The following is a 14,230-nucleotide window of genomic DNA, read 5'->3' on the forward strand; positions in this document are numbered from 1 at the left end:
ACCCGCTGAGGTGAAAAACAACCCCTACAACGCCTCCGGGACGCACGCGTCGCGTTACTTCCACGTGTCAAAAACGTCGCCCCTGATTGGCCCGTTCTTGTTCATTCCGGCTTCTGATTGGACGAAGGCCATGGCAACAAAGCGCCATGTTTTTACAAGTCGACGAGAAAGGGAAGTTACTTTACAGACAATTATGCATCGCAACACATTGATTTAACATGAAGCACAGGCGGATTACAGCGTCGTTTACCGTCGGCTCAACGCATGACTTTGTCGGCGTCCTCTAAAGGTTGTTCACGGTGTTTGTAGAGCTCCGGGTCGTCGTAGGTAAGGATTCAATAAGAAGGCTTCTCATTGGACGACTGGCTGGCTGTGCAGGCAGTATAAACACACGCTATTAAAGCAGGAAGGACCAGCGCATTTAACACGTTTGTGCTTTATTAGTCTCCAAAGAGCCCCATGCATGACAAGTTTAATTATATTGTATTCTGACTAAGACACTGTCCTGCTATGTTTTCTCTGTATGAAGTCAAACTGCCCTATTTTCTGTGCTTTTATTAAACAAAGTATCTCTGTTTGCCTCTTATAGCAACCCACTGAGCTATGATAAACTTCATAAATCCAGTTATGTCATTAAAGTACAGATGATTGACGCTGCTCAATGATGTGCCAGTGGTATCATCCATACATTAGGGGGTTAAAAGCATAGTATGCAAAGCAATACATTTAATAAACCTATCTTTAGTTGAAATGAATGCAGTCTAATACAACATCCCTGCTCTACTTTCATGAAGTCTAAAACATTAACAAACAACTCATCTCTTACTATTTTTCAAGTTGGCCCGAGATCTTTGAAGGTCATGGAGAAAGTGGAGATGTATGAGGTTGTCAAAGTGACTGAGGAGGTGGAGAGCTACTACAGTCAAATGGAGGTGACTATTCCAAAAAAGAGGAAGAGCAAGACTCAAGAAGACAGTGTTGAGAAACCTAAGAAGCCTAGGTAATGTACATAGTCCAAAGGATTTTCACACACAGCTGTTACAATATCATGACTCATATTATGATCCATGTCTTACACATGGATGGGGCCGCTAATAATACAAATAAAATGTCTCCCCCATTGTCATGTACTGATTGAAGATGTGGAATGTGTCTGTTTTAGGTCTGCCTACCTGCTATACTACTTTGATGTTCATCAGATTATGCAAAAGGAAATCCCTAATCTACCACAGTCAGAGATCAACAAGAGAATCAGTGAGAGCTGGAAAAGGCTCAGCGTAGCTGAGAAAGGCTACTATCTGGAGAAGGCCAAGTCTGAGAAAGAGGGCATAGACACTGTAAGCTGCATCCTCACCTTCTTTTCATGAACAACGTTGTGCATCCAAGCATCCATGGAGCCTTTTTTTAAGTAAAACCTGCTCATGTTAATAACATCTGAATAAACTTGCCTGTTCTGAAGGAAATGTAAATGTTTATTTTGATGCATCTATAGATAGCTATGAACAATATTCTCGATTGTGCTTTTTCCTCAGATGTCTCTCAGCCCCTCCAAAGACCTGCCAGGCTTCCGCAAAATCCTCCCCAGAGCCAGTTACTTTCTCTTGTCCAAAGGCTGCTCATCAAATCAGCAGCTGGGAGGCTCTCAGTCAGAGGTGAGCGTGGAGTCTCTGGACTCTCCGGTGGAGGGAGGCTTGGCTTCCGTCTCTCTGCCCCAAGAGCCCCAGTTCACACCTCTTGGGTTGGACGGTGAGGTGGAGCTTTCTGAGCAACCCATTGTTGTCGACGACATAGCAGAGGAAACAGAAGTGGCGTCTAATCCCACAGACCCCCAAGGCATGCCTCGCTGCTCGTCCTCCTCTGTGCCATGCAAAGCCCCGGCCTCGACAGACGCCCACGTCTCACAGGGCTCAGGTCACCTTACAGCAAATGGGGTCACTCTGAAAGGAATTGAGACAGGAGTTGCTGGCAGTGGTTATGGTGGGGCGATGGTGCAGCAGATACAGGGGGAAACGACACATGTGGTTGCCATCGTACCCACACAGGTGAGACTCAAATGTCTTTCTTCCACTTAGCAGAATGAGCTTAATTTATTCAAGAATTATTGATCATTTTAATCATAAAAAGTGTTTTAACTAATGCAGTGATGTGATTTATCTGTCACTTCAGAACCTGCTAGAGCCCAAGTCTTTGTCAGGTGTCAGCTCTGTGGGCCCAATGATGATGGTCTCTGTAGGAGCCAGCACAGAACAAAGTGCCAAATCTTCCTATAAAATGGTAAGCACCCGCATTACTCATCCATCTTATAAATGTCAAAACTGAAATTGGCAAGCATAGAGTCTACACATAGAAAAAGAAAATGAGGAATGTCATTATTTAGATTTAAGATGATTGGGGTGGCAGTAGCAGCTCGGAGACACAAATCCCCATGATTTGCTCTTTTTTTGAAGGCTGTCAAAACATACACCCGAAGAGGTCGAGGGAGGTGTCTAAATCCTGGATGTTCGTTTGTGTATGTCACCCGCCACAAGCCACCAAAGTGTCCTGAATGTGGAAACCACTTGGGTGGAAAATGGATACCTGCTGTGAGTATCAAACAACATCTGCACAAACAGTTTGGGATGCTCTATCTTATACGAACATCTAGGAGTTGTATAAAGAATCAGCCTCCAGTTTTTACAAGGGGCTCAAGTCAGTTAACTTTTTTCTGCGTTTATATTTTAGGCAAAGAAGACACAAGAGAAAGAACCTGCGCCCAAACAATTGCCACAGAAAGCTGAAACCAAGACTAATGAAAACTGCCAAGCCACACCTCCCTCGGCACAGGAGGGGAATGCAGATGTCAGTGAAACATCCGCCTCTGGGAGCAAAAAAGTAGGGCAAGTTCAACGGCGCTCCAGAAAGCAGCCTGCAGTTCCAGCTGATAAGCCACCAGAGGGCAGCAGCACCAAGGAGCAGGAAAAAACAAAGTAAGACCCATGACATTTTAATGTGAGTTTTTTAATTGTGTTCTACTTGCCACATGGATCCTGCTTGCATGTTGACCATGTGGACTGCTTTATATGCAGATAAGCTATACGTGTGATAAATAGTTTTTAATTGTTGCTTATTTGAAATGCTGAACTGGATAAAAGTGTGGGATTGAAACCTTCAGTTAACCCAAATATATGGATGGAATACGGTTATAATGAGACCTGTGTGTGCTGTTATTGCAGCAGTTTTTTTTTCCCACTCATAGATTTTATGAGAGTATTTCAAAAAAGCATTTTGTTTTTACACCAAAGATCTTTCTCAAAATTACTCGTTCAGATATGTGTTGCAAATATACAAGCACATCTGATATGACTGAAATCTGTTCTGTTGCAGCATTAAAGAAAAGGTAATTCTATCCGTTACATTGAACAAGTGTTGTAATCGGCGGTTCAGACTGCAACCATTCTTTTGTGATAGTTTTCTTACTTGTAGCCAAAAGTATTTTTAAACAAATATTTATGTCTAACGAAAGTCTTTTTCTGCTGTTTTCATTCCTAGTTTTGATGATTGTGTGTACCTTGCTTGATGAACTTTCCCTCTGTCGCTGAGTAGACAGATGAAAGAAATTCTTCAGAGCACGACTGTCCAAGGTCAAGACAGAAGCAATGCTGCCGTTCAAAAGAGGCCCGTGAGACCCATCCTTCCTGCCTACTACAACACAGGTGCGATAAAACAAACAGCACACAGGCAATATTGTTGTCAGTGTTAAATTAAGCTGTTATCATATGGATTTACATACTGGCTTGTTGTTTGTGTTACTAGGTCGTGCTTTGTTCCAGATCATAACTGTGCCACCTGACAAAGGAAAGTTTCAGAGTGCAAACAACAATAAATCATCCACTGGTAATGTGCATCATTTGATTTTATTTGTTTTTTACTTGATTAAATGCACTCTTTCAATTCATAGCATGGATACAGTTGTATTGCATGTTCAGTCAGTGCTTGTTATTGGCATAATATACCTGTATTATACAGAGAGGGAGTGATATACTATAGGTTATGAGGTCACAGCTCTCAGTTGATGTGGTCGTTGTCTCACCACAGCGCCTCGAGAGAGTTTAACAGGTCTCAAACCCAGCACTTTAAAGCAGCTCGGCCAAGCAGTCCAGACAACTGCAGCAAAGCAGGTTAGCTAACACATAAAGACACACACTGACACACACACACACACACACAAATGCAGACAGCAAAGATGCAGATTTGGTCAATTTATTTGTCTTTTTCTTAATGTCCTTTGTAGGACTCTTCTGTCCCAGCAGATGGAGGCCAGCCAGTGTGTTCATTGGTTGATAAGGGAGTGAATATCGTGTCATTCGTGCCTTTTAAACAACACACCGTTTCCAGCTTTGTAAGTACAATCTTATTTTCTATCTTTTAAAAAAATTATATTTGTTTCCTGATATCCCCCTTTTTTTATTTGTGGATAATTCTTGCTCTCCTCTTTTAGGATTTGGGACTGTCTACAGCTCGAGGAAGGGGTCGATGTAAGAACCCGTCCTGTGACTATATGTACAAGAACAGACACAAACCTGCAGTGTGCCCTAAATGTGGCTGTGAGCTGACCCAGAGGAACGCCAAGGGAACAAAGGTGAAAGCTTACATCCTCCAAAATGTGTAGGATTAGTTTTCAGCTGTATCTCTTGCCCTTGACCCCCTTCATGAGTCTCAGAACAGCCTTGGATCCCTTAGCACTTGCCTCTAAGCATCAATAAATCTCCACTTAAGGATGATGACAACAGGCCTTTCATGTTAAGTCATTAATCTTTGCACTAGAAGTAGGTTACATAGACCTGGTCTAAATCATCTAATAGCTGGGATCCTGAAAATTAATTTGAGATGCATCTCAGCACCGTGTGTCAAGTTGTTCTAGTCATAAATCAGAAATAAAGTTGAATTAATTGATTAAAAAAAAAACTAAATCTGGTACTAAATCTAACCTTTTTTTTTACCACTTGAGAATTCATATAAATGATCTCTATTTGAAGGGTTTGACATTTGGAGATTCCTGCAGGAATTGCATTTTTCGGCAATTAGAGAGGAGCAATTTTGCTCTAGTATCTGCTCAGAAACGCCCTTATCGTCAATATACCTAGGAAAGCTATACATGTTCTGAATGCCCCAAGTCCTTTGTTTGACTCCCCAATCGTAATTGCAATACCAGTTTTCCCTCGTCAACATTTAGCCTTTGGAGCGTTATTCAGCCCCCTTTGAAGCAGCTGGTACCAACGGATTCATTGGGTCGTGTGTTTCCATATGACACCAGTATCTTCTCTCCAGCTTTAAGACTGAGCCCACTACAGCCTCTTAAAGCCAGTGATATTGGTCATCACATGGGTCTCAGAGGGTTAACGACGATCTCTTTTTTTCCTTTTCTCAGTCTGAGACTCTGCTCGATCCGTACCAGGCCCTGAGTCCTGCTCAGAAGGAAATCCAGCGCCAAAATACCCTGCAGTTACTGCACCGTTCCCTGCAGATTCCTGAGAGCGAGACTGAGCTGCAGGAAACGTTGACCCTCATCCAGGAGCTCAACAGTCTCCAGATCGTCCTGGTCCAACCGTGTGGACAGGAGCATGATGACAACATGGAGACGGAGACGCTGGTAGAGTCTGGGTGGCCTCAGTTCTACGAGTCAGCAGCAACTCACTGTGGCCTGTGTAACTATCCTCTCTTTAAAGGAGGTCAGAGGTGAGAAGATCTATATTCTAACCAACCTGCCTCTGGTTTTTGATAGTTCATACCAACTTGTTGTGTTGACGTTCTCCTCCGTAATGTATCCTCATTTGTGTGTGTGTGTGTGTGTGTGTGCGTGTGTGTGTGTGTGTGTGTGTGTGTGTGTGTGTGTGTGTGTGTGTGTGTGTGTGTGTGTGTGTGTGTGTGTGTGTGTGTGTGTGTGTTTGTTTTTGTACATCCTAGCACTGTCGCAGGACAAGAGGACTGCTGGCTGCTGACTGAGACACTGATCCAGACAGCCACTCTTCAGCTGAAGGTGTGTCTCAACGTTCAGTGTCTGGCTCTGCACAGCTTCACTGACCTTCATCCAGGTAAACAACAACACTTAAAACAACACTTTTTCATCAAGTCTCAAGTACTGAAGCCTCACAAGTTTTGCATACTCTTGGTTCATTGTCCTCTGTCATGTTTGAAGTGATTTGTGCAGAATATCTGGTTGTACTTCTGTGAATTATGGGTATCACTGCTGTTTCATAATTTTCAGAAATACACTGATTGCTTCATAGTGGAAGCTTCCTTATATTCAAACGTGTTGCTAAGGCTTTTAATCATTTTCATTCAGTATTTTGCTGATTGACCAAAAGAGGGCACCACAACTATGAACTATGTGTGTACAGTAAGATTCCAGTAAATGTTACTTGCCCCCTTTTTCTTGCTATAGTCTTTTGTCACACATTTTCTAGTGTTTTGCTCTCCAAGACTCATTTATTAGGAACACGTTTTCAAAATGTTTTACATGTTTTTGTGAGAGTGATGATGAAACCAGCAAAATAATTGTACTTTTAAGATGAAGATGTCAACTTATTATGACATCTATCTTCTTAATATGACGAGTAAATATTTTAGACCCAGCATTATGGCACATTTTCAGATCAAAATGCAAACATATATGCAAAGCTGCTGTTATTATCATAATTTCTCACTAGAAACTTGCTGTTGCTTAGTATAAGACTCAGTAAGTATGTATTGGCTGCAGCTTTCCATGAGGTTTTCTTTTATTTGCGTGCAAGACCACAGTATAAGTTTTGCTCATTTATTCATGGTAATAGCAATGCTCAGTCACAGTGTATCAACACTTATCTGTGTTATGGCCGGATGTCTCATATCTCTATTAATTCAATGTTGATTGATTTTGTGACAGGTTTGTTCAACATTGGGAACAGACTGCTAGTAAGTATCGACCTGTTTCTGAAGATCAGGACCTGTATCAAACAGGGCCAAGCCCCCCCTCAGGCAGCCAGGACCGTACTAGACCACACCCCCAATCACCCTGGTAAACACTGGATTCAGCAACTGTGTTAGTTTAATGTCTGTCTTTTTGTTTTGAACATTTTGCCATCTTCTTTCTTTTGTGTCTTCAATTCCTCCATCAGTCCACGCTCTGAGTCCAGAGGAGATGTCTCAAATTCAAGAGCTTCTCCTGAATGGCTACTGGGCCTTTGAATGTCTGACCGTGCGTGATTACAACGACATGATCTGCGGCATTTGCGGTGTTGCTCCCAAACTGGAGATTGCACAGCGATACACAAGCAACGTACTGGAGCTAAAGAATGTGGAGGTGAGAGATTAATGCAAGAAAATAAGTATTAAATTAAAGCCCAGAGTAGAGTCATGACAACATACTTAGAGAGACAGTATCATACAGTATGTCTTCCACATGTAAAACATACAGAAAATAAGTTTGTGAAGATGTTAGGTGTGTGTCTATATTCTCTGTAGTGACCTCTTCCCAAGCTTACACACATTGTATTCTGTCCCCAGTTTACCTGGCCTGAGGTTTCAGTCTCAGATGAGGTACATGTGGACGACTTCTGGCTGACCATGGAAAGTGAGGCTATCGAGCAAGCAACTTTCCCCACGGACATTCCCATCACACGAGTGGATGCTTCAATCATCGCTCCCTTCATTCCCCCGCTGATGAGGAGTCCCACTGTCATCAACACAGAGAAGGACAAGGTCCTGTCACTTACACAGCCGCCCTCAGGTAAACGATTCTTCTAAACCACTGCTGAATCTTTTACATGCGTTAATCCTGTGACTGTGAAATATTCAATAGCAAATGTGAAGTATATGTTTTGAAGTCTGAAAAAATGTGGCTTCATAAAGAATGAGATGGAAAAAGGACGATTCCATTCAGATGGATGCTATGTTTGTTATGAATAGATAATAGTATGATGATGCAAATGTCATGCAAAGATTCAATTTTTTTGTATGTGAGTGATTCTTGTCAAGTTATTCTCCCATGCTGTTAGATTAACATTGTTTAATGATTTCTGTGAGTAATATTTTTTATATTTAACAAGTTGCTAATGTGGACCATAAAAAAACAAAACATATTTTAAGATAATGGATCAACGTCTGTTTTAGGAGATCCATCAGTTTTGGTACGTCTCATTCATGATGGTCAGCTGAGACTCGACAAGATTGAAGATCACAATGAGGACGAGCTGAGAACAATACTGGACCGCTGCGGGGCGAGCATCACCCCAGACTCCACTAAGGTGTGTGCGTGTGCGTGTGCGTGTGCGCGTGTGTGTGTGTGTGTGTGTGTGTGTGAGACACAGAAGAGATAATCAAATGTGTCATGCTCGTATGTTTTTGCTGTTGTATGTTACCTTGTGCAGTTCCCGTTAAAAACATTCTTGTCCACAACGAGCCGAATGCTCGGCCTGTGGTGTTTTGCTGCTTGCAGATTTCTCGAGAAACACTCATAAAAGCACCTTCACACTCAACACTCATCTATCTTTTGGTCCTTAGCAATACCCCTGGCTTTGTGGGTTTATTTTGCCAGCAGCAACGTTATGAGTGTTATAAATTAGAATGGCGGAGTGGCACTGTGCCTGTAGGCCATCTGCTAGTGCTTGTTGGCTCCAGGGAAGTAAAGAAAAGTTTAATTATAAAGTTATCCAGCAGACGAAATGAGCTGCATTCAATGAGATGCGGTCTTCCTGCTGAGCCTTGAAGCTCTGCTACCGCTGCTACACAGGTCCCTGTTTGCTTTTTTATTCAGAGTTTACTAATATTGAACATGTCGCTTGTCCAAATTGCACCACACTTTACAAAAAACTCCCATGGGTCCCTAGTCAGTCAGACAGTCAGACAGTCAGACAGTCAGACAGTCAGACAGACAGTCAGACAGACAGACAGACAGACAGACAGACAGACACAGAATCCTTGCTTTAGATGACTAGAAGTCATCATGTTGACTGTAAAATGCTAGCTAGAATACAAGTATAAATACACTAATCATGTGATAAGTTCTTGGCCTAAAGAACCGGAAAACCCCTCCCCTGCACCCTGGTGCTGGTAAAATTTTATGTCTTGCTCAAGGATATTTCAGCATGTTGTTTGCTTGCTTTGATGGTTGAAAGATGATTTCCTTCTTCCTTACTCTGTGAATGTGTTCATCTTATCTCTTGTTCCCCTGGTGAGCTTGCTTGAATAAAAGCCTCCTTTCTGTCTTAGAATGAGCTGCTTGCGTCACTGATCTCCTTGTACACACTCGTTCATGGTGGCCTCTCTACGGCCCCACAGCCCACTCCACACCTCACCGCCGGCAAGCTGTCCAAGGTCTGCCCCCACAAGGTAATAAAAAAAAAGATATGGTCCTGTTCAGACCTGGCATTGACATGCGTCTGGGTGAGCCGATCACGGGTGGACAGCTCCAGCTGCAAATGTGGTCAAAAGCAATCGGACCTCAAAGCATCCTCAATGTGTCTTAGTTAAATTGTCACCTGTACTTTGAGCTGCCAACCTACACATACTGCCAGGTCTGAACAGGGCCAAAGTCAGATAAGCAGAGAAAATTGAAACTCAGATGTCCCCTGTGTAATTTAAATGGTTTTCAGTCTTACTCATCCTTTTCTCTCCCATACCTGTCTCCAGGTGGTGTGCGGCTCTAAGTACTTGGTGAGAGGAGAGACGGCTCGTGACCACGTAGACCTGCTACTGTCCTCCCGCTACTGGCCCCCCGTCTATGTTAGTGACTGTGCCCGACAGGTGGCGCTCTGTGCTGACGTGCAGGTCCCAGAACAGGCAACCCAGATGTGGGGCAGGAACCAAGGCTGCTTCTCTGACCCTTTCGAAAAGCCAGAGGTGAGTGATTGATATTAAATCCATTTATCTATTGAGGAACTCCCGTGTGTGCTGGTTAGAACTCAAAAATAAGAGAATCACCCAATCTGTTTTATTTTAATGTAAAAACAGGTATATTTACATATATGAGTGAAGAGGGACTTAAAAATAGACTTTTTTTCTCAATTGATTTTAGTGTAAAAATAGCCCAAAGTTTCTCTGTATTTACAAACATTTTTTTTTCAAGTTTTTTCGAGTTATACCTGTTAATTCAGCTCAAGTAAAATCAGGTTTCAATTTTGTTTTCTGAATTTTTGTGCTTGGGTTTAGCCTTTAACATACAGTAAAATAAATCACAGAATAAGCCTGTAATAGAGTTTGTCTATTCATATCAGGAAGACTGTCTCATACTGTATGCATATATTTGTTTATTTGATAAAGCCTCATACTGTGTTGCTGTCTTTAGTTTGTTTCATGTGCTGAGCTAGAGGAGCAGCCGTACAGCGCCGACCTGTCGTTGGTAGCAGAGAACCAGCAGGTCCACCCCATCACCAAATCATCTCGGTGCTGGCTGGTTCACCCTCCTGAAGCAGCCCAGGAGCCTCCTGCTCTTCCGTCAGAGCACCACTCAATGGTCCTCTGCAGAGATCTGGAGCCCTACGTCCAACTGATGGCTGAGCTGGAGAAAGAGGAGGATGACGAGGTTGCAGAAAAGCAAGCTGAGGATGACTCCGCAGAGAGCTCGGAGGACTGTTACTCTGTTAGCGTAGCGCGGCGCCAACCTGTGGTTTTCAACAACACAGCTTATTACTACCTTTACAACCGTCTGGTAGATTTCCTCACCAGCAGAGACGTTGTGAGCCAGCAGATCAACCAGGTGGTAAAGGCCTGCCAACCGGGGGAGGTCGTGATCAGAGATGCTCTGTACCGACTGGGAGTGGCACAGATCAACACGGAGAGAGAGGAAGATGAAGGAAGTGGTGTGGAGGGACAGACACAAGAGGTAGGGACAGAGACATATGAGGTTGTGCTTCCTGAATAGAAATGTTCAGGATGGACAATCAACATGCAGGCAGAGGGATGGCCTGAATGTAAAGATGGCTGCATGCAAAGACAGGAGTGCAGATTATAATAGAGACATGAGGAAAAATGAGGTGCCACGAGGAGAGAAGCAAGTGCTACCACAAAGAGCCAAGAATTTGGAAGCGACCCGGTGCTATCCACAATACAATGTTGGAAATGACTTTCTCTTAAACTAGCCTGCACAACAGCACAGTTAATTAGCTTTAGTGTGTTCCTGATGTGAGGAAATATGCCGAGAAGAATAATCAGTAGTATTTACTGTGAAAATACTAACCAAAAAAAAAAAGTACAGGTTATAAGATCATATTTTTAAACATTTCAAACTTAACTAACAGTGAGTTTGAGAGTTAATTAAAGTCAAGATGATGGAGACTGAATGTAAAAATGATTATTTCAAGTGACTACAGGAATGTAACAATATCTTGTGTTTTCTTTTACCGATAGGGTAATAGGGGAGTAAAAGGAAGTGGAAGTGTGTGTAAAGGGGATTTTTCCTGTGACTCAAATATTTGTAAACAGGATTTTAATAACTGTGGTAATTCAAACCTGAATGTATTTATTATTTAACCATGAATATAGTACGTTGTATTTATTTCCCTTTTATGTCCAGAGACATTTCTGCTTTTATCTCCGACCCCTGCCACTTGTTGTCTTTTGGACTGACGTTTCCTTTTGAGAAGTGAAGATAAATGTGTCGATTGTATTGAGTCATAATGTGGTGATGGACCTTGTGGCCTTTGCTTTATTTTGGATTAAGTTTTCTTCTCGATGGGTTAGGGTTAAGGACGCTTGCAATTGATAGTCCTAATTCCTGTCGACCAATCAACAGTCAGCCTTTTTAAGAATGAACTGAAGGTAATTAGAAGATCTGCCTGCATGAGGTGCTTTAGAGAGATAACTTTTTGTCACCAATGCTTTGCTTGACAATTAAAATGAATTCTGGGATAACCAGACTTTCATGAAGCATTAAAGTTGGTCAGACTTAAAGTGTTTAATAGGGGACACCTGAAGACATCACAGCAGCCAAGTATATAATGTAGATAAAGAAAATAGTAGAAACATTTATTATCTTGTAAATGAAACTGCTGATTTTGCAGCCATGGTCAATTGCACTGTGGAAAAAATGATCACCTGTTGTAAAACCTGAGTCATTAAGATAATAGATAATAAGAAATAAGTGCCTGTTAAAGCATTACTCTAGCACATGGCATTTAGAATATGGAGGAGCAATGTTTCTGTGATTAAACAGTGATGAAGCTTCTCTGAACTGGGATTTTTCCACAAAACTGCCTTTATAACCCTTAGAAGTGGTGGACAGTGGAGAGATCCACATTTCATGTAGACTAAAGCAGAATAAAAGAAAACAACAGTGAGGGTTTGCATCCATGCGTCTTCATCAAAACTACCCGCGAGACTAACTCATTTTCATGCCAGTCATGTGGTATGAAAAGAGTCTTCAAACGTCATCAAAGTCAAAGCCCCAAATTGTTTTAAGAGTAAGAGAGACTTTTAGTATTTTCTTTCTTTTTTTTTAAGCTTGGACTTCCTGAATAACCCCTTTTTTTTTTTAACATCACACCGCTTCCAATTTTCTTTTTTTTCCTCACGCAGGCTTGTCAGGATAGTAGATACAGTGGACTTCTGTATAAAGTGCTCATGGGACTTTTTTGTATTAAATAACACGGGTGTTCTTTGTAGAATAATGTTTTGCATACAAAATCTGCTTTAAATATACAGTTTTCGACAGGTCTTCTTAATTGCATTTTATATCAGTTAACAGTTAACAACCCAAAAAAACCACACATTTTACAGTTTAAATCTTCAATTATTTTATAGCAGTGCAAAAAACAAAATGTTTCAAAGTATAACAAAAGGATTATTGAGGAGAAATCAACATAAAGCCCAGGAATATTTGTTCGTACTGTTGCTAATTAGATCATTGAAATGATGAGGACAAAATGCCACAGTTATTAGAAATACCTAATTCTGAGGCAACTGAAGGAATAGATAGAGGAGTGCACTGACAGAGCAACAACGGCACTGTGGAGATTATGATGCTTTACTCAAACTTTGTAATAGCTCAGTTTCTCGATAAACAACCGGACAAAGACAAAAGAAAGACAAAAAAGGCAAAGAAAGTCTGGCAGCCCATAAATTGTCCAAAAGTGTTGGGCTACTTTAAAACAGAAACATGATTTTAACTGAACAACACAACGGAGAAAAAGCATTTAGACTTTCAGAAGTCTCAGTGGTGGGAGAAATACTTCCCTACAAAGATGTCGGAGTTGCAGTGCAGACACATGCTGTGGGAAATGTACCAGAGGAAATGCAGATTGGACATTCTCCAATAAAAAATGGGAAGTGAGGAGAGATAAACATAAAGGCAGCGCAGTTTCAGCTCAGTGAGGTACAACAAAGAAAAACTTGAAATATCTGGCACCACATCATAATCTCGTAGTATATAAAAATGTTACATTCTGAAGTTTAAATGATAAAGCTTCATTCAAAGCCTCTGCAGTTTTTCAGTGATTTAATTTCCAGCTTTTGCATTGATTGTCATATTTGCAAACAAAAAACACACAACACATATATGACATATTGATGAACTACCATCTACTCAACAACATTCTAGTGAATATAAAGATAATTCTTGATTTAAATCATGAGATATATATATACATTATCAGGCATCTCACTTGTGATTCATTCCGATGCAAGCACATCTGAAATGCCTGGAGCCACCCAAATCCTCAGCGTGTATCTCTCACGTAGCTTATATGTGATTCTAAAGTCTTCAAACAGCTGGCAGTGTAGGCTGACTGCTACATATAGACATCAGTGAAACATACATCCTAACACATCCTAAATCTACAGGAAATAAAGATTAAGTTGTGCTACGCAAAAAAAAAAAGGATTTCACATTGTCATGTAACATAGTTCGTCTGATCCATCAGGGATCCACAGATTTCCCAGCTCAGTTCAGTTGTATTCCCAGCTACTAAATCACACTGAGCACTGCTTAATTAATTAGATTGAAGTGGAACAATCACGTTGCCACCAACTGACAGCCGTTGTAAGTGTGTGACAAGAAATACAGCTATGACCAAAGCACAGAGAGGAAAACAACATGGTCATTCTTTGCCTTCTCCATGGTTGATTTGGAATGTTAAAACAGGGAAACACACTCGCTCTGTTTAGATGTTTAATAACTGTAAGGTGATCAGAGAATAAAACCTTACTTGTCTAGAGCACAAAGATGAGCAGTCACATAGTGTTTGTGACTGTTGGGTTGCTTCCTCTGAGAAACCATACA

At 41.5% G+C, this 14,230-nt stretch overlaps 1 protein-coding gene across 1 annotated transcript; it reads left to right on the top strand.

The window, feature by feature from the left end:
• Positions 1-236: 236 nt before the first annotated feature.
• On the top strand, positions 237-10,892 carry hmgxb3 (HMG box domain containing 3). Its single transcript, XM_054598091.1, has 21 exons — positions 237-327; positions 838-1,000; positions 1,163-1,337; positions 1,533-2,042; positions 2,167-2,274; positions 2,448-2,582; positions 2,722-2,966; positions 3,583-3,692; positions 3,793-3,873; positions 4,075-4,157; positions 4,271-4,378; positions 4,478-4,618; positions 5,408-5,715; positions 5,944-6,071; positions 6,902-7,033; positions 7,134-7,318; positions 7,522-7,744; positions 8,128-8,261; positions 9,226-9,345; positions 9,646-9,855; positions 10,301-10,892. The coding sequence occupies exons 2-21, from the start codon at positions 861-863 to the stop codon at positions 10,874-10,876; spliced, it is 3,852 nt and encodes a 1,283-aa protein (XP_054454066.1). The 5' UTR covers positions 237-327; positions 838-860; the 3' UTR covers positions 10,877-10,892.
• Positions 10,893-14,230: the final 3,338 nt, after the last annotated feature.

The sequence above is a fragment of the Anoplopoma fimbria genome, chromosome 4 (assembly GCF_027596085.1).
Source record: "Anoplopoma fimbria isolate UVic2021 breed Golden Eagle Sablefish chromosome 4, Afim_UVic_2022, whole genome shotgun sequence".
In the NCBI taxonomy this organism is placed as follows: Eukaryota; Metazoa; Chordata; class Actinopteri; order Perciformes; family Anoplopomatidae; genus Anoplopoma; species Anoplopoma fimbria.

Coding starts and splice junctions, on each gene's coding strand:
- hmgxb3 (XM_054598091.1), top strand. CDS start 861: ATGGAGAAAGTGGAGATGTATGAGGTTGTCAAAGTGACTGAGGAGGTG. Junction 2,043..2,166: donor TTGCCATCGTACCCACACAG/GTGAGACTCAAA, acceptor CTGTCACTTCAG/AACCTGCTAGAGCCCAAGTC. Junction 7,319..7,521: donor TGGAGCTAAAGAATGTGGAG/GTGAGAGATTAA, acceptor TTCTGTCCCCAG/TTTACCTGGCCTGAGGTTTC.